Genomic DNA, 20376 nt, shown 5'->3' with positions numbered 1-20376 from the left:
ATCAGCAATTTACGTCTTAATGAAAGCCGGCCAGACGGGATGATTGGTCTCCTCAAACGCACATTTGCTTAATTGCGCGTAATTGCTTGTAATTGCGTGATGGCGTGAGGGAGATAATTGCAGAGGGACGCCGCTGAAGTGCCCTTAGCCAATCAGGAAACGGAAAAGCGGAGGGTTTGTGCATAAAACAACAACAGCCCTGATTTGCCACCATAACGTAGAAAGATATGATTAACTCCAACACGATTGGAGAAAACACGCTCGCCTTCTCATGTGGTATGATACATTTGACTACAATTGCGGTTAGATACAATTCACTACAATTCAATTTGAATCACTGCAACTGTGTCAGAGCCACTGGGATACCATAACCTCTGTTTACTTTTCATTGAAGGAAATAAAAAAGCTTTCAGAAGGGGCAGCAAATACACCGAAAACAGAAGGGGGGCAAAAATGGAACCTTGTGGAACACCATTTTACATTATTTTATTTAGTAGTTTTTTTTATGGTGGAGAAAAAAAACCCCAAAATGAATTAATCACCTTTCGCGTGGTGTCATTAGTTCCTACCAGCTGGTGGTCAAGGAGGAGCGCAAGTCCAGGTCACGTCGAGCCTCCTCGGAGAACCCCGAGTGCTTTGCCGCGCCCTTCAGCTTCCGCAACGCCTCCTCCTCCAACTCGCCGTACTACATGGCAGCGGAGCTGCCACCTTCCAATCTGCAGGCAGCCAAGCCGTTCACGGTGGGCGACAACAAGAGCTACGGAGGCTTCACCAACCCACCCTTGTCCCCCTCCAAAAGCTACAGCATCTACTTCCAGGCCCTTAGCAGAGCCAACGGGGTAAGTTCTGACTGGAATGTACTCAGTGGCCACTATTGACGATGCACTTGAAGGCCAGCGTGAATGCGCAATGGAAACATCAACGCGGAATGTCAGACTTTCCGCATCTTTTTGGCCATGACTTCTTGAGACTATTTTTGCGGGTCTACTTATGATGAACATGTCTACCAAATTTCATGTCGCCATGTCAAACAGGCTTCAGGGGCTGTATTATTATTATTCATGAATGAATACAATCTAGGGCGGCCCGGTAGTCCAGTGGTTAGCACGTGGGCTTCACAGTGCAGAGGTACCGGGTTCGATTCCAGCTCCGGCCTCCCTGTGTGGAGTTTGCATGTTCTCCCCGGGCCTGCGTGGGTTTTCTCCGGGTGCTCCGGTTTCCTCCCACATTCCAAAAAAAACATGCATGGCAGGCTGATTGGACGCTCTAAATTGTCCCTAGGTGTGAGTGTGAGTGCGAATGGTTGTTCGTTTCTGTGTGCCCTGCGATTGGCTGGCAGCCGATTCAGGGTGTCCCCCGCCTACTGCCCGGAGACAGCTGGGATCGGCTCCAGCACCCCCCGCGACCCTAGTGAGGATCAAGCGGTTCGGAAGATGAATGAATGAATGAAAATCAAACTGGTTTCGGAGGCTGAATTTTCAAACACTGTTCCAGGAGTCGTGAGCTAAGGATAGTTGGCAGCTCAAACCCATAAGGAAGTTAGAATAACACCAGACAACCGAATAGCTCTGTATTAAATATAAAAACAGCCCTCACATGATTTAGTGAAAGTAGAAGCAGGTGCCCCAAGTTTGGAGCTGCTATGAGTCACCCTCAGGTTGCTCCTCTGTCGCCATTTCGCATTGTTCACATCTTTTCTGTTATTGTATTTTATTTTTTTGGGGCATCAAAAAGTGAGCAGCTGTTGCGAATAGAAGACAATTCTCTTCTTCAACACCTCCGCTATGTAAATTTGTCGCCGGCTTAAATCTGTGCCCACTTCTGCAGCTTTTTTTTCCCTCATCAAAGAAACAAATCTTGTATTATTATTATTATTAAGAAGAAGAAGAAGAAAAACCTTTATGAGTCTCACAATGGAGAAATTCCCAATTCACAGCAGCAAAGTTATGAAAGTAAGAAGTAGAACAACAAAATATAGGAGCTGCTGGAAAGGCAGCCACTCTCGCGGCGCCATTTTGAAGTCAAAATAACAAAAAATAACACAAGACAACACATAGGACAGAGACAGTCGTTCAATCTTCACCAATTTTCTGCATACACTTTGTTGTCTGAAGCAGTTCTAGATGAAAGAGGAGAGGATCAAAGTGTCCTTTCATGCTGAAAATGTGCACACGTCTGCTACAAGCTAAGTTTTGAAAGCAAACAAAGCTGTAGCATCCATTGACGAAAAGAGATTAGTTCACTTCTCCTGTCCCACGTAATCCGCTTCAAACTCCAAGCCGCGACTCCCAGTATAATAATTATTATTATTATTTAAATTGCAACAACGATTGAGCCAGCAAGTGAGTGACGAGCTAGGTGGAAACGTTTGGAAGGAAGGAGACAATAGTGAATTAAAAAAAAATTACATTAAAAATTATGGAAATATGCTACTTTAAAGTTACATTAGCTACAATGTTATAAAAATAAATAGTATTATTACACATGCAACATGTGATGTTCTGTTGTGGGTTCATAAATACATTATTTGGTCTTGATGTCACATTAGAAGTGTCTGGACATGATGATGTAAAAATGCTACGTTTGAGGAAAGTATATTCAAAGTCATTCAGTTCCAGCCATTTTCAGACCATTTTATTTACTGTAAATCTTGGGAAAAAAATCGCGTACCTGGGATTGAATGTCTGGATTGACCACTAGGATAGATTTTTGAAAAAGTATAAAATATACCAAATTGTGATTTATGAGGTTTCGGCCCAACGTTAGGACTTCATCTTCAGAGCCATTTAGAGCTGGCTGAGCAGTATAATCTGCGAGAATGAATCTGCCCCCAAATTTACCTTTGTGCTTGACCAGCTCCATCGGTACCGATGCATTGGCGCAATCTCCTTTTCATATTCATTTTTATCAATTTGTTATTGTCTCAACAACATCCAGACTCTGAGTGAAATGTGAGTCCAATGCTGCGTCTGCTCTCTTGTGGTTGCAGGAAACCAAAATCAACTGCGTGCGTCTGGCGAACAAAGGTACGAGCGTCCTTCCACATGTTGCTGCTGTTGTCGTCTTTTTTTTTTTTTTTTTTTTTTTTTTCCAAAAAGCATGCGTTGCTAATCTAGCTAGCCTAGCACCTGCAGTTATGTCCAAAAGTATTTGGACGCTAATCATCATCAAACTGATACCTGATAAATGTTATTTTTACGTTCGTTCATCAGGAAAATATTCTTATGATTACATTTATTTTATTTAAAATGGATGAAATTGATAAAATTTTCATCTATACTGGATAATTATTTTTATTATGTTATCAAAATGGTGAATTTCAGTATTATTTGAAATCCATTGTGATAATGGAAGGCAAAACAAAAAAACTCTTTCCACTCTTGTCAATGTCCAAATACTTTTGGCCATAAGTGTACTTTGTGCTGCTCAGGTGCTAAATTCACACACACACATACACACACACACGCTCTCTATCACCCCCGCACCCCCACACCGCCCACCCACCTCAATCAACAACGACATGTTATCCGACATGATTTTTTTGACTCAGCGTTATTTTTGCCCTCTTGGCACCACCTGCTCGAAGTTGTCAATCAAACCTAGTCTTGTTTCCTGTGTGCGTGCGCGTGTGTGCGTGTGTTTGTGTGCGTGTGTGTGTGTGTGTCTCCCACATTTGTGCTGCTGTGCGTTTGTGCTGCGTGTAACTTTGTGGCTGGCTGTGCAAAGCGTCGCATTATGCAACTCTTCAAATGGAAAGAAAAACAACCACGGAGGTTGCGGATGATGACGATGACGACGGTGACGGTGACAACAACACCGATGACGGCAGCGGTGAAAATTGAAGGCAACGATTAAAATAATGAGAATGATGAAGATGATGGCAACAATGGCGGGGATGATGACGACAAGTGGCGTGCATGACGTCCGCCATGAGTATTGATGGTGATGACGATGGGACTGCTGGCAAGTCAAACTGGCCTGAATTTTCAAAAACAATTCCAGGAGGATCGCATCTCGAAAAATAAGAGGCCAAATGTTTGCTTTGAAGCAAAATGGCTGACTTCCTGTGCTCTTTGCCGCATGACGTCTTGAGACTTTTTTTTTGTGTGTCTACTCATGATACACAAGGTGGATAATTTGAGCACATTTCGCTGAGTCATACTTGCTTCAGGAGCCGAACGGGCGAATTTTCCTCGATTTCTAATTGTAGTCTGCCTTTGTGATGCGCTCAATTGCTTTGATCTTCAATTGGAGTAACTAGCCACAAAGTTTTTGTCCGCTCCATCTTTTCCTCGTCGCTTCCTTTTCCTTCCCTTCATTTATTTTGCAAGCCTCCATCAACCCCCTCGGCACACACCGCCCCCCCCCCCCCCCGGCACACCTTTTTGGGCTTCCTCTTCCTTCTCTTTCGTGTTTATTGATCACAATGTTGTCCGACATGCCTTTTTTCTTAGACAATTTTTCTTCTTTCTTCTTGTTTCCTTTTTTTTTGTGCTTGTGGGTTTTTTTGTTGTTGTTTTTGTTTTTGTTCCCCCCCCCTCCCCCTTTCTTACCCTTCTCATGCTGGCCGGCGGTGGGACGTGCGGCCCTGGTGGTCCTTAGTGGTGATAGGTAGGGGACAAATAACCACGCCGTACATTCTAGTCATCCCAAGCGAAGGTGATTATTGCTTTACAGGCCGAGTATTTGCTTCCCGTGTCATCACACAATCACCGTCGTCAACACGCCAAACCCCCCCCCCTCAAAAAAAAAAAAACCTCACTCATGTTTGACAGACCCACCCATCACCACAAACCAGACCCCTCTCACCCCCCACCCTTCTGTCATCTGTATAACTTCACCATTGGTTCTAATTTGATTTAATGTGTGTGTGTCACGCCATGGCCATCGTGCTGCATTTTGTCTGAGGGAACCCGTTTGAGCATTTTCTCCATATCCGGCATGTACTAGTGCACGCTTTGTCCGTACGAGTCTGGAAATTCAACTGGGCAGCTCCAGATTGTCCAACGTTGTCCGACTAGCGTGCAAAATAAACGACGTACCGTTACCAAAACTGCAGCAGCGGAAAAGACATTAAAAGGCACAAAAATTCGACTAGCGTGTTGAACTGAATTGAGTTACATTTACCGATCAACCTACTTTTATCTTACAAATGAGAACAAATAGCGTACTGGTATGGTGACCTTGAGCTCAAGGAAAATGCTCAAACGTTTTATTTTTCTTTCCATCCGTGTCGGCTTTCACTGTGGTTGACGGCACCTTTTCGAGCCGATATTTGTCTCGCATGCTCACACGCGCACGCTGACGGTTCTCTCGCCACGATGTCACACGATGCGCTTCATTCAGATTCGCAACCGGATCCGATTTGCTTTGACTGCGATATCACTCGCTCTGGTTCTGAGAGGATAGAATGCAAAACAAGACATTTCCACTTCCAAATTGATATGATTCGCTGCACTTATTAGGGGAAAAGAAAATATGTATTTATGATTAGCTAAAATAACAATGCAATTCAATACAAATGACTTCAAATCTCAATTCCGACAATCTCAATAACACAATCCGTGTCAATTGTTCACATTTGCGATGAAAACACCGCATGATTCAACCGGAGTCCAATGTGATACGATTTACTCTGGCTCCGATAGAATAAAGTCAAGTCAAGTCAAGTCAAGAGTATTTCTAGAGCACTTTCAAACCGCCATCGCTGCATACAAAGTGCTGTACACGGAGCGATTTAACATACACAATAAACAGTAAGACGAATCGGTAATAAAGGCGGTAGAAAGCACCAAGCAGTAAAATCAAGAACAAATCTAAGTCATCCTGAGTCGAACGGCAAAGAATACAAGTGAGTACAAATTAGTCTGAGTCCAAGTTGATATGATTGACTCCACTCATACAATCGCATTCACGCCGATGGCGGCAATTCCGACAAAATTTGATTCGCTCCCATAGCGATACGATTCCAGTTTCGATTCGAGATGATTCACACCGCCTCCGATGAGGTGCCATTGCATTTGTTTGAATATCAAAATATGAGTCACTGAAATGCAAACATGCGATTGCGATGCACTGCAATACGTTTGATTGCAATTCCGACGCGATACAATTCCCTCTAATTACAATGAATGAAGATGTGCGACAATCGCACCCAATTTCAAGGCGTCTGACTGCGATAACGATGCGACACCACAGTATCGCTGACCCAAAATGAACCATTCATTCATTCATCTTCCGAGCCGCTTGATCCTCACTAGGGTCGCGGGGGGTAGCTGTAGCCTATCCCAGCTGTCTTCGGGCAGTAGGCGGGGGACACCCTGAATCGGTCGCCAGCCAATCACAGGGCACACAGAAACGAACGACCATTCGCACTCACACTCACACAATTTAGAGTGTTCAATCAGCCTGCCACGCATGTTTTTGGAATGTGGGAGGAAACCGGAGCACCCGGAGAAAACCCACACAGGCCCGGGGAGAACATGCAAACTCCACACAGGGAGGCCCGGCCGCAGCTGGAATCGAACCCGGTACCTCTGCACTGTGAAGCCCACGTGCTAACCACTGGACTACCGGGCTGCCCCAAAATGAACCAGTTACGTGGAAATTGAACATTTGTCCGTTGTTAGTCAAGAAATCAATATAGGGTGGGCTGCGGTCGTGACGCTAGCGCTTCTCACTTGTAATTGGAAATGATGAGTTGTAGATTCTTCATGGGGAAAAAAAAAGCGTGCAGGTGTGTGAGATGTCACTTTCAATGCGCATTTCCATTAGAGGCGAGGTTGCCCGTAATTGTTGCGGTCGGAGGCGCCGATGCAAAAAGGTGCCGGCGGTTAGGTGTGCGGGGCGTGACGGAAATGCGAGACGAGTCAAAGGGGCGCCGACAGCGCTGCGGCGCGCAAACACAACCGGCCGTGAAGACCAAAGGCAACTTGTAAAATCGCCATCGCCGTCAAATTCACCAGCAACGTGATCGAATGTGATTCGCTCCGTTTCGGTTGCGATATGCCGGCTGCAAAAAATATGAATCGGCGAGATCACAATACTCGAGGGTTCACTCCACTCGCATGCGTCAATATTACCATTCGCTCCAATTACGATGCAGTTACGATAAAAGTCGCGCCGATTCTGACAGGAAACGATTTGCTCCGATTATAGTGTGAAATGATGTCGTGCCAATTGCAAAAACGATTCACTTCCATTTGAAAACGATTCGTGAAACAATTCTCATGGAATGATTCGCTCTACTTACGGTACATAATTTGATACGATTTCGAAATTTGATTGTATGGCACCATTATGAGTCATTTAAGATAAGATAAGATAAGAACCCCTTTATTAGTCTCGCAATGGAGAAATTCCCAATTCACAGCAGCAAAGTTATGAAAGGAAGAAGTAGAACAACAAAAAAATAGGAGCTGCTGGAAAGGCAGCCACTCTCGCGGCGCCATTTTGAAGTCAAAATAACAAAAAAAAAAACAACACAACACATAGGACACAGGCAGTCGTTCAATCTTCACCAATTTTCTGCATACACTTTGTTGTCTGAAGCAGTTCTAGATGAAAGAGGAGAGGATCAAAGTGTCCTTTCATGCTGAAAATGTGCACACGTCTGCTACAAGCTAAGTTTTGAAAGCAAACACGAAGCTGTAGCGTCCATTGACGAAAAGAGATGAGTTCACTTCTCCTGTCCCACGTAATCCGCTTCAAACTCCAAGCCGCGACTCCCAGTTCCAAATCCGCATCGGCGCTCCGCGCTAACGCTCCCTTCTTCTCATCGTCGGCTCCTCAAGACTTAACATCCATCCAGCCGCAGAGCGTTCGACAGCACCGATCTCTCCACTGAACAAAGCGGATATAACTTATAATATAACGCAATAGTATTCAGGAACAACAGTAAATCAATTAATCAACAACTGATCAATTACCAAATGAAACCAGAGCCATTTTGATCAACACCGAAGACCTTTTTGAACTTCAGATTGTCCAAATGTAAGCAGAAATAAAAAACCTTTAACACCTGCTTTTACTTTGAAAAACAACAAATCACCATTTTAGCCAATTTTCTGACACGTGGCCACCCGAACCAGTAACCGAATCCGAATCGATGTCTTTGTTCATTCACGTGCTTTCTTATCCAAATCCATTGATCGATCCAAAAATGAACGTACGGCTTAACCGCTAATCAAAGCAATCACTGGTGGCAGCCCCCGAAATCGTAACTGACTCCAAATTACGATGCCTGCGGTTCACACCAAATCCAACATGATACACTTCACTTCCGTTCGATCTGATTTGCTCCCCCTTTTGTAAGCCGATTCACGTCTACAGTACGGCACAACACATTCCCTCTACTTGCGATGCAATCTATGATTCAGTCCTGGATTCACTCCAGCCGCCATTTTTTTTTGCCAATTATTATTACTATTTTTTTACTTGAACTATAAGTCCCGCCATGACGCTCACCCTCCTGACTCGCAAAAACGGATGAGGCGCTCCGACAACAAATATTTTGTGTTTACAAATGTAAACGCGCACAATACATGTCAGAATCTTTGAAGTATACACACACATACACACGCGCGGGAAGCATCGTTCAGATTCATAATCCTGTTAAACGCACTCAGTCACGCTCACGCTAATCCATACAGGAGGCCCCCCCCCCCCCTTGCATAAAATACACACGCAGCATTTTAACTTTTAACAGACACACGCTCACACTCAGACTTGCTTTTAAAATGGCATCAATTTATGTATGTATACTCAATAATGTTTCGAGTAAATACTCAATAATGTATGACCGGTTGCGTTCCTCCGCCGTGATATTACAAACATGTTCCGGCGGTAGTCAACAAACGCGCGCGCGCCGGCGTAAAATAAAGATGCACCTAATATCTCATTCGGGGCCAGTGCGAGAAGAATCAATCTTGTGTGTTTGGATGAGATTAAGTTTTTAATATCGGCGCGCTTCTGCGCAATTCCCCTCGGATCGCTTCATCATGCAATCCGAGCGAGCGGGATAAACAAAGCGAGGGGAAAATAAAAATACATGTCCAGAAATGGTTAAAAATAAATGTATGCAGGAACAACACCTACACGCCGGATGATGAGGATGATGATGAATACAATACTTGGCCTTGTTGTCGTGGTTACAGATGGGGGAGGAAAAAAAAACACCTTAAAGGGATTAAGTCTTGCATTAATAATAATGCTTACATGCTCTGCGTGATATATCACATATTCAGATTGTAGACACATCTGAAATATGAAAAGTTATTTTATTTATAAAAAAATAAATTTATAAATTATATAATTATATATAATTTATATATATGTATATAATTATATATATTATATATATAAATTATATATATATAATTTATATATAATTATATAAATTATATAACTTTTATAAAAAATGTTAATTAAAAGAAAAATTTAAATTAAATTTTATATAAATTATATACATTATATAAATTTATAAATTAATAAATTTAATACATTTATAAATTTATTAAAAAAAAATCTTTTTTTATGTATTTATTTATTTTGCATCACCGGTCCGACATAACAAACTATGTCCAGACAAGGTTGGATTTGCAAATGAGAATCTGTCCTCAATTTTGCCTCACCTGGCTAAGTCACGGTGAATAACGAAAATAAATACACATTTTTGAATCGACAAATGCAAACGAGCTAACAGTTCCTGTGCTAGCATACAGCAACAACTCGAGTACCAAACTCACAGAGGCAGATAGATTAACAATGATTTCAATTTCTATTGAAGATTGATCAAATGCTAACAAATGTTATGCAAATTCACAATAAGATCACAATCTGAGGACCAAAATGCTAAAGGAAATGAATAAGGATGACACATGTTGTCCTTTGGTTAAGCAGCGCTATTTCTGATGGGTGTGTCGGGATCACACCGATACCCGTGGTATTTCAAAGTATTGTGTACTTATGAAGGCTGCCGATACCAGGCACCAATACTAAAGGCCAAAAAAAAAATCTGGAAAAAAAAATCCTTCTGGCCAGTAGTTGACTCACAAAACAACAGTCATACCGCCCTTAGCTTTCAATTCTTATAAAATTCATTCATTCATCTTCCGAGCCGCTTGATCCTCACTAGGGTCGCGGTGGGTGCTGGAGCCTATCCCAGCCGTCTTCGGGCAGTAGGCGGGGGACACCCTGAATCGGCTGCCAGCCAATCGCAGGGCACACAGAGACGAACAACCATCCACGCTCACACCTAGGGACAATTTAGAGTGTTCAATCAGCCTGCCACGCATGTTTTTTTTGGAATGTGGGAGGAAACCGGAGCACCCGGAGAAAACCCACGCAGGCCCGGGGAGAACATGCAAACTCCACACAGGGAGGCCGGAGCTGGAATCGAACCCGGTACCTCTGCACTGTGAAGCCGACGTGCTAACCACTGGACTACCGGGCCGCCCTCAGTGTGGGTTGAGCGTACAAAATATTTTTGAATACTCTTGCGTGGTTTTGTCCTTCTGCTGACACACCTGTATGTAGCACCTCCCCCGAGGGCAAAAGGTCAAACGAGTGGCCCAGCTGGCCTCGATAATGCCGTGACGCAGCGTGAGGTGTAAAATGTCAAATGGGAATGGATCAAACGCTCGCCCGCTAACATATAGCCAGACACTCAAGTGGTTAGCGGATGCTCTCCATCGGGGCCGCCTGACGCGCTCAACTGCCAAATCCGCTCGAGTGCGGACAAATGGGGGTCGGGCACTAATGTGTCAGCGAGCGCTGGGATGGCGGCCGCCTGCGGGGAGGATGATGAAACTACACGACCTGATGAAACTGCGGGGCCGTGATGGGGCGCGATGATGGCGTTTTGATGAAGCTCTCGCCACGATTAGGAGGGCAGGGACCACGCGGAGATGCGGGAACTCGCCGCGGGCTCTCGCAGAATGACAAACGCGCAGCTCGACGGGCCGTGCAGTGAGCCCCTCGTCGAGTGCGGTCATTAGCTCAAAACAAAACAAAACCTAGCGCTGTCCACTCGAAAAAAGCGTACATAAAGTAGACATAGAAGCAAAATGGCGTGCAAAACTAAATTGTATTTAACAGCAAAAATGTCGCGTTAAAAAAGGGTGCATGGCAGCTAAAACAACAAGAATCGGTGTGTATCAAGAAAACGTATATGCAACAGTAAACTTAACAAATTAAGAAAAAACTAAGAAAAACCTTTATTAGTCTCGCAATGGAGAAATTCCCAATTCACAGCAGCAAAGTTATGAAAGGAAGAAGTAGAACAACAACAAAATAGGAGCTGCTGGAAAGGCAGCCACTCTCGCGGCGCCATTTTGAAGTCAAAAATTACAAAAATAACACAAGACAACACATAGGACAGAGACAGTCGTGCAATCTTCACCACTTTTCCGCATACACTTTGTTGTCTGAAGCAGTTCTAGATGAAAGAGGAGAGGATCAAAGTGTCCTTTCTCCAGTGGATCAGACACGTCATGCTGAAAATGTGCACACGTCTGCTACAAGCAAAGTTTTGAAAGCAAACACGAAGCTGTAGCGTCCATTGACGAAAAGAGATTAGTTCACTTCTCCTGTCCCACATAATCCGCTTCAAACTCCAAGCCGCGACTCCCAGCTCCAAATCCGCATCGGCACTCCGCGCCAACGCTCCTTTCTTCTCATCGTCGGCTCCTCAAGACCTCCATCCATCCAGCCGCAGACCGTCCAACAGCAAATAGAAAAATAGTCAATAATAATCATCAACAGCAAAAACTGAATGGGATAACAATACAGCAAAAATGATATTGTATACGCCAGCAAAAGTCTACAATAGCAAAAACTACGGGGCATACATAAAGAAAAAACAAAACAAAAACTATTTACAACAGTAAAAGTGCTCACAAAATGTGCGTGTTTGTGTAAAAATCTCAAGTTTTAATTCCCGGGGTGGACTTTAAAAAAACTCAAGTTGTAAGTGAAAAAAGTCCTAATTTTCTCATCGTTAAGACTGAATATGTAACATTCTCGTGATGCCTGTTCGGATGCCACACGTCTGCCCGACTTGCTTTTTATCGCGCCGGCAATGTCATCTAAAGCTTCCGGGCATTTCATTGATTTTGACAGCTAGTAACAAGGCTAAAAGGTTTTTTTTTTTATTCTTTCCATTTATTCCCGACATCAATTTTCCATAACGCTTATTCCACTCGGGTCACTCGGAAAGTGGAGTCAATTCCCGAGCGTCTGTCATCGGGAGCTAAAATCCAAAGTATTGGGTTGTATGATCCGGTGCGGAGGGGCTCATCTCACTCTGACAGATGAGCGAGGTGGGAGGAGGTAGAAATAATTTGGGGAAATGAGACCCTTGATCTCATTACACGGAAACTCAAACCAAACATGACAGTGCCGGACCAAAAAAATCGGATACATGTTACCTATGGGGACAAAATTTGAATTTATTCGTAGTGTCAATGTAGTCTAAAATGGTTGTTTTGAAAGAGAATGCATTTTCGAAGCGGTTTCTGAGACTTTTTTGTGGGTCTACCCATCTTAGATATTGCTTCCAAATTCTATGTTGGTCAGTCAAATTGGCTGTGTGGGATGAATCAACGTCAGCTTTAACCCAAAAGTGGCCACCCTCCTGTGTCTTTTCAGGCGTTGCTTCTTGGGGCTTTTTTTTGTGGCTCTACTCATGATTGGCATGTTGACCAAATTTTGTGTTTTCTAAGTTATACTGGCTTTGAGGAGTGAATTTTCAAAACAAGTATAAGGAAATCGCCACTTTCAAACCAAAATGGAAAAAAAAAATCCACACTGGACATAACGCCGCCAACCTTTTTTTTGTTTTTTTGTTGGTCCACTCATGATACACAACTACAAAATTTCATCTTGCTGTGTTGCATGACGTTGACCTCCCTGCATGACTTCATACGAATGTGACGCACATCTTCACTTTGCGATTGTTGCCTGTGTCCAAGCGTTTTTGGATAAATTGTGTGACTTTATAACCCCCCCCCCTGTGACTTTGTGTGTGTGTGTGCGCTTCTCGCACAGGCGCCTCCACGCAGGATTCCGACGCCATGGAGCCGGAAAAACCCGTGGACGGCACGGTCAAGTTGGCGGGCGTGATTACGGGCATTCTCATGTTCATCGTCATCCTTCTCGGCCTCGTCCTCACCTTCAAGCGCAGGTTGGTCGTCGGCCTCCGCGCACATCATGCCGTTTTTGGGGGAACCTATCAAACAAACTTTTTTCCTTTTTTATCTTTACTAGCGACACTTGGTAAAAGTTAAATACAACTGAACGGAAATGCAAATGCACGCCTCTTAATCTTAAATATTTAAAAGACATACTGTTATGGAACCCCAAAAAAAACCCAATAAAATAAATTTTGCCCACAATTAGGATGTTTGGGGGTTTTTTTTGCACACCGGCTTGGTTGAATCAATTTCAAAAGTAGTTGTTAATTTCAAAAGTAGTTGTTATTATCCATAATAATAAACAAGTGAAATTGAAGCACCTCAAACTGATCAAATTTTAAAACATTTAATATGTTAAAATATGTTTAAATACAATACGATACAATACGATACAATACAATACAATACAATACAATACAATGCAATACAATACAATACAATACAATACAATACAATACAATACAATACAAAATGTTTCGGTTTTCTGCACAGTTGTTGTTTTTTTTCCACGCGAGCTGGCATAAATACAAAATAGACAGATTTCAGCCAAATTAAATAAGAGTTAAATAAAAGTACATCCAAAAATAATTCATGAGTAAATGAAAAATGGGTGGTCAAATATTTGAGTTTTCCACAGCCATCGCCTCCTTCTCTTTGTTTTCTTTTCTTTTTCTTCTTCTTCTTCTTCTTCTTTGCTCTGCTACAAATGCAGTCACCATTTTTTGAAAATTGTTATGAAAGTTATCATCCGAACGCGTCTCCCGGCTTCACCGAAGTCAAATGATGGCGGGCGTCTTTCCATAAGACCTCTCCATCTTAAATAGACATTTTCAGGACATTCTGGCCGCTATTACCGACAAACAAGCAGTACTTTGCGCTCACTGATTGCTTTCGTCTCGTGTTGTGTGTGTGTGTTTATTTTTTTTCCCCCCCCGCCTCCTTTCAGACCTGACGCCGCTATTCCGCCAAACGCGACGTTTTATTTATTTATTTATTTATATCGGCACGAGAAAGCGCAACTGCGGAGCCTCGAGTGGCCACTCGCCGCCGAACGTTTGTGATTGTCGAGCCTCCGAAACGTGCAATCAGCAGAAGCGTCCGAGTGCTTGTTTGTTGCGATTGCGCGGCGGCGAGATTGAAAGAAACTGTCAAAACTCTTAACGAGCGCAAGCGTCGTGTAAATTCGGCAAACTCTTGACCACCGCATGTCTCGGCAATTAGAAATCGTTCGACCCACTCGTCACGCTTCCGCTTTTGTGAAGTCATCGCATTTTGCCGCCATGCCCCAATGAGCAAAAGAGCAATTTTTTTGCAGTTTTGTGTCATCCATCCGTCGAGTATACGCAATTGCAATATGAAAGCAGCTGGACAGAATAAATCGTCGGAGTTTTGCCTTTGAAGGAGCCCTGCAAACAGCCGAGCTCACTCTAAGCACAGCCGCTTCAAATCAAAATGGCAGACTTTCTTTTTTTTGGTGGTCTGCTCGTGATACGTATGCCTCCCAAATTTCATGTTGCCAAAGGAAACTGGCTTTTTATTTATTTATTTATTTATTTTTACATTTTAAATGAAACCGACGGTAAAATGTCCGCTTCAAACCTAAACGTGTCTTTTCGGACATGGTTTATTGAGACTAGCGTTTTAGGCACGTCTACCAAATTTCATGTCGCTCAGTTGAACTGCCTTTGGGGATATTTTTTGTATTTCTTTGTTTATTTTTGTCATCTGGATGCAATGGAGCAGTTAGGCATCGACTGACTGCTTCACACCAAACAAACTGACTTTCTGCGTTTCTTTAAAAGCATGGATTTTTAGATTTTTCTAATTTTATCAAACGTGATTTTTGCTGAATTTGGGAGCTGAAATTTCATAAGCAATTCGACCGGTTTTGAATCCTTCAAAAATTTCCGCTTCAAACCAAAATGTCAGACTCCTTTTCGGGCTTCTCGCTCGTTTTTTGTGGGTCTTCTCAGCATAGATATGTTGCTAAGTCGTGAGACCGCTAATAAAAAAAAAAAATAAAATAAAATAAATTTATGTCTTGAGTGCGTTATTCCGACTTCCTGCCTGTCAACAGCATTGTTGTCAAGCCTCCTTTTAGCTTCGTCCATATTTCAATTATTCCTCATCCCTCTCAAACTGTTTTGGCCTCTGTCAAACCCTCTCAGAGCCCATCAATTATTTCCCGGTTAAAAAAAAAATTCTTGATACGAGCGCGGGCAACTGTCCGATTAATCTTTCAGCGAGACATTTATTTTCCCTGAGAAGGCAGCGGACGTCGCTAATAAAGACGCCAGTGAAGTCTTAATGGGAATGTGATGTTACCACATCCAGGTGGCCCTCGGGGGGTGTTCCGGAAAGCAGCGCCCGAGGGCCCGAAGACCATGTCTATAAATAATAAACACAGCCTAAAAAACATGATTGATATGACATGTGCTCTCTGATGGAAAACGCTTGTTAGTTAAACCTTTGCAACCCAGAGGATCTTTTCTCGGAGCAAAAATGTCTCCAAAAAGCTTGAAGGCAAGATTGGAGGGAGCAGATAAATGCACACATTGCACCCAAGTGAACCCTTGTTTAAAAAAAAAAAAAAAAAAGGGACATTTTATAATTGTTTCGAACCTCCAACACAGTTTAAACCCTATTCGATAACCCTATTCCTATCATTTCGATTATTCCCGACTTGTAATAAAAATGCAAAATTTTTACTGTAAAACAAAAGACAATTCAAGACATTGTATAATCAGCATCAAAAATATTCAAATCAACAATCTTCACCAAATTCACAAGTCCCTAGGTTAATGCTAACATCAGATACAGTAATGCTTTCGATGAGCTAACGGATATTAGCATAGAGACTGAGATGCTATGCTAGTAGAAACCGTCAAACAACTGCAGGAACACCGACAACGAAACTGAGTTCAACGTGAATTATGTCCGAGTCAAAATGTTCAAGCAGACCCTCCAGGGCAACATCACTCACTCACTCACACTCGGTTGATATTTTCCTCTGCTTAGTTGGGGACCTTCTCTGCCTCTTCTTCTTGCTCTCAAATGCACTGCATGTACATCCAATGGCGCAACTTGGCTCACAAAGCTGAACTCGGTATGATTAAATGTACATCGACATAAAACATAAAATCGACGTGAATCAGAAAAAAAAATCTGTTAGAATAGTCAGCAAGGGCGGCCCGGTAGTCCAGTGGTTAGCACGTGGGCTTCACAGTGCAGAGGTACCGGGTTCGATTCCAGCTCCGGCCTCCCTGTGTGGAGTTTGCATGTTCTCCCCGGGCCTGCGTGGGTTTTCTCCGGGTGCTCCGGTTTCCTCCCACATTCCAAAAACATGCGTGGCAGGCTGATTGGACACTCTAAATTGTCCCTAGGGGTGAGTGTGAGCGTGGATGGTTGTTCGTTTCTGTGTGCCCTGCGATTGGCTGGCAACCGATTCAGGGTGTCCCCCGCCTACTGCCCGAAGACAGCTGGGATAGGCTCCAGCACCCCCCGCGACCCTAGTGAGGATCAAGCGGCTCGGAAGATGAATGAATGAATGAATGATAGTCAGCAAAGTTATGAATTATGAATAACATCTGTGCACCTTTGAATGGCAGTTCATCCATGAAAAAGCCACTCTACGGTTGTTTTATACCGACGTGAATGTCAGCAGAGCAGAGTTCCTTTTTCTGTATTTGCACGCACAAAACATTTTGTTTTGGGGGTGGGGAGGGGGTGGGGGTCTCAATAAAAAGAAGCAGCGGGCCGACTGTGATGAGTTCTCTGACTGTGGTCTCTCGCCCTTTTTATGTCTCTCTCTCCATCCTGCGTCCTGGTTTTGGCTCCGCCCCTTCCCGTCCTGCCCCGTACCTGCCTTCTTGCCCTTCTTGCGCCGATAGAGAGATTCACACGTGGAGAACTCTAAGCGTGGGGTATCGTATGTTTCCTTTTTCGCATTGCCTCTCTTCCTCCCACCTCCCCTTCGTTTCTTCTCGCTTCTCTTCCACTTCTTTTCCCCTCCTTGAGTCATCGTCTCAGAAAACACGTCCGTGTTCCATTCACAATTCACTTCAGTCGCATGTCAAGTTCCGCTCCGATAAATTTGCCCAAATTAGATCGAATTAGAGTGAGACAAGAGCCTTGTTTCATAAATTCCCGTGGACAGTTTCCAACATTGAAAATTGCTGTATTTTTTGCAGCCCCTCAACCGGATTTAATTTTGAGGGTCACTCGTGACATGATCTGATGGACCCCCCCCCACCCCCTCCCAATAAAAAAGCTTAGAAATCTGTTATCGTGGTTCCACATGAGTGCCAGTTTGACTCGGCAACATGAAATTTGCGGTGCCTATCATGCGCAGACCCCAAGAAAAAGTCTTTGGCTTGGATGCCACAAAAATAATCAGCACGTCTGCCGTTTTGGTTCGCAGCAGACAAGTGAGTCATCATTTCGAGGGATTCTTGCCCCCGCAATTGTTTTTGAAAGCTCAGCCCCCCAGATTCATTTGGACTAACCGACGTGACATTTGCTAGATATGCAAATGGTGAGAAGACTCACAAAAAGTTTGAAGATGGTCGAAAAAACACACAGGAAGTCTGCCATTTTTGGTTGGAAGCAAACAAATATCGGAGTCAATTTCTGCGATGCTGACCCCGTGGAATGCTTTTTGAACATTGGGACCCTGAAGCATGTTTGAAATTTGGTAGACATGTCGATCATGAGTAGACCCACAAAAAATATCAAGAAGCCATATGCACGAATAGACACGGAAAGTCTGCCTTATAAAAAAAAAATTAAAAATAATGCAAACTGATCACTTTAGCTTTCAGTTTCACTTTCTCCATCAAGTAAAAGATGCATGGCGATATAATTATAACGAATGTAAAATAATCACAGTGTGCACGGTAAAGGAAGCTCCGTTTATTATCCGTCATATTTCTTTGGTTAATGGCGGCACGATTGACATCCGATGCATCCATACTGAGCGGTTATTTTATAACCGTTGCTATTTCCTGCCTGTTTAGCGTGCCAAGCCCTCCCCCACCTCTCATCACCCGACCCCCACCGCCGAATACCCAGCCACCCTGACATGGTCCCTCCCCTACAGAGTTTTAGACATCGTTAATCGGCGTCTTTCTGCCGGGACCTTTCACCTGGTACCGTATAGCACGGCGGATTCTTTCATCGCTAAGTGGCTGAAAAGTTTGGCCGTGAGACATTCGCGTGCTGCCATTGTTCAAAGAAAGTTTCTCCCGCTAATGGCTGAGCAGGATGACGCAACATCTTCAGAAACCGGGCTGATAAATCTGTGACGTATAATTAAAAAAAACAACAAGAACAACAACAAAAACAACAACATAGTTCAATAATGTGTGACTTCTTTTTGTTTTGTTTTGTTTTTTTGCTCAACTTACCCCGTCACTCCCCAGACACTCTTCCTGCTCTATTTATGTTCCGTTTTTATTTCTTTTAACTAAAACGCAACATCTCAGTCTTTGTCGTTTTATTTTGCCCACAGAATAGAAAAAAAAGATTCACCGGAAAAAAAACAAGGCATAGGACCGATTCAGTTTTTATTAGTTCTGCGATAAGGAGGCTGCAGTTTCACAGCAGCAAAGTGGAGGCACAAAAATATATATTTTTAAAAAAACAACAAATAAATAAAATAATAAGAATAAAAAGCAAAATCAAAAAAAATTTTTTTTTTTTAAAGTTGTTAACAATAGTCGTTAGCATTTTTTGCATCCAATTCAAAGCATTGCATCTTTCCTGGCGCGACCATCAGGATCCACAGGAAGTCCGTTTCACATTTTGGTGATCGTCCCACAATTTCCACGCATAATTCCGCATTTTTTAATGCATACATTAATGGAGACCTTTTACAGATTCGCTTCAGCCATTTGCACATATCAGCACTGCAATTCATTTCCAATCGTCAGCATTGCTGATTTTCTTGTCGTCCCATAAAAAAAAAAAAAAGCATTCTCCAGTTATTAATTACGATCTCATAAAAGGGCTCTCGGATGTGATGCGCGTTGTGAATGAGCTCAGCACAAGTGCCGCCTGCCCGCGACGTCAAATTTGGCTCTTTGTCTTCGCGCGCACACACGCCGGCCGGCCGGCCGAGTGTTTTTTCTGCGCCGTATTAATATTTATGACCACTTTTAACATGTGCAGCTTTTACGGCGCTGCTCGAGGCTCTCTACACTTTATTAACATCACGAGGAGGCCGTCGGCGGAGCGGCCCGTTAAAAAGCTTCCTGCCGAATGTTAGCGAGGAGGAGCTGGCAAAATAATGTCAGGCGAGAGGACTGACGCCACAGGCGTCGCCATTCCGTCTTGCCCATGTGACCGCCCGCCTCACTCAAATCAGCATTGAAACCTGTTATGTTCCCAAAACAACTAAGTTAGCCGGATACAAGCGGCTGAAATGAGTTTTCTCCGCAGGGTGTCCGGGCTCTCCCTTAGAGATAAGGTGAGAAGCTCAGTCATCCGGGAGGGCCTCAGAGTCGAGCCGCTTCTCCTCCACATCGAGAGGAGCCAGATGAGGTGGCTTGGGCATCTGATTCGGATGCCTCCTGAGCGCCTCCCTGGTGAGGTGTTCCGGGCATGTCCCACCGGGAGGAGACCCAGAGGACACGCTGGAGAGACTATGTCACCCAGCTTGCCTGGGAACGACATGGGATCCCCCAGGGAGAGTTGGAAGAAGTAGCTAGGGAGAGGGAAGTCTGGGCTTCCCTGCTAAAGCTGTTGCCCCCGCGACCCGGCCCCGGATAAGCGGTAGATGATGGATGGATGTATGTTCCCAACGTTTGGTTTTTATTTTTTGGGGAGGGGGAGTGGGGAGAGGTGTCCGGGCTCTCCCTTAGAGATAAGGTGAGAAGCTCAGTCATCCGGGAGGGGCTCCGAGTCGAGCCGCTTCTCCTCCACATCGAGAGGAGCCAGATGAGGTGGCTTGGGCATCTGATTCGGATGCCTCCTGAGCGCCTCCCTGGTGAGGTGTTCCGGTCATGTCCCACCGGGAGGAGACCCCGAGGAAGACCCAGGACACGCTGGAGAGACTATGTCACCCAGCTTGCCTGGGAACGACATGGGATCCCCCAGGGAGAGTTGGAAGAAGTAGCTAGGGAGAGGGAAGTCTGGGCTTCCCTGCTAAAGCTGTTGCCCCCGCCACCCGGCCCCGGATAAACGG

At 44.0% G+C, this 20376-nt stretch overlaps 1 protein-coding gene across 1 annotated transcript in view; it reads left to right on the top strand.

The window, feature by feature from the left end:
- ptprt (protein tyrosine phosphatase receptor type T) overlaps window positions 1-20376 on the top strand; it is a 149970-nt gene that overhangs the window by 82089 nt on the left and 47505 nt on the right. Inside the window, exons 14-16 of the mRNA XM_052076389.1 lie at window positions 563-839; window positions 2990-3026; window positions 13048-13183. Of these exons, the coding sequence (XP_051932349.1) occupies window positions 563-839; window positions 2990-3026; window positions 13048-13183 (450 nt within the window). The remainder of the gene's footprint in view (window positions 1-562; window positions 840-2989; window positions 3027-13047; window positions 13184-20376) is intronic.

Source organism: Hippocampus zosterae, chromosome 9, assembly GCF_025434085.1.
Source record: "Hippocampus zosterae strain Florida chromosome 9, ASM2543408v3, whole genome shotgun sequence".
NCBI lineage: Eukaryota > Metazoa > Chordata > Actinopteri > Syngnathiformes > Syngnathidae > Hippocampus > Hippocampus zosterae.
Note: the sequence above shows the minus strand (reverse complement) of the source record. Positions and strands in the feature narration are given on the sequence as shown.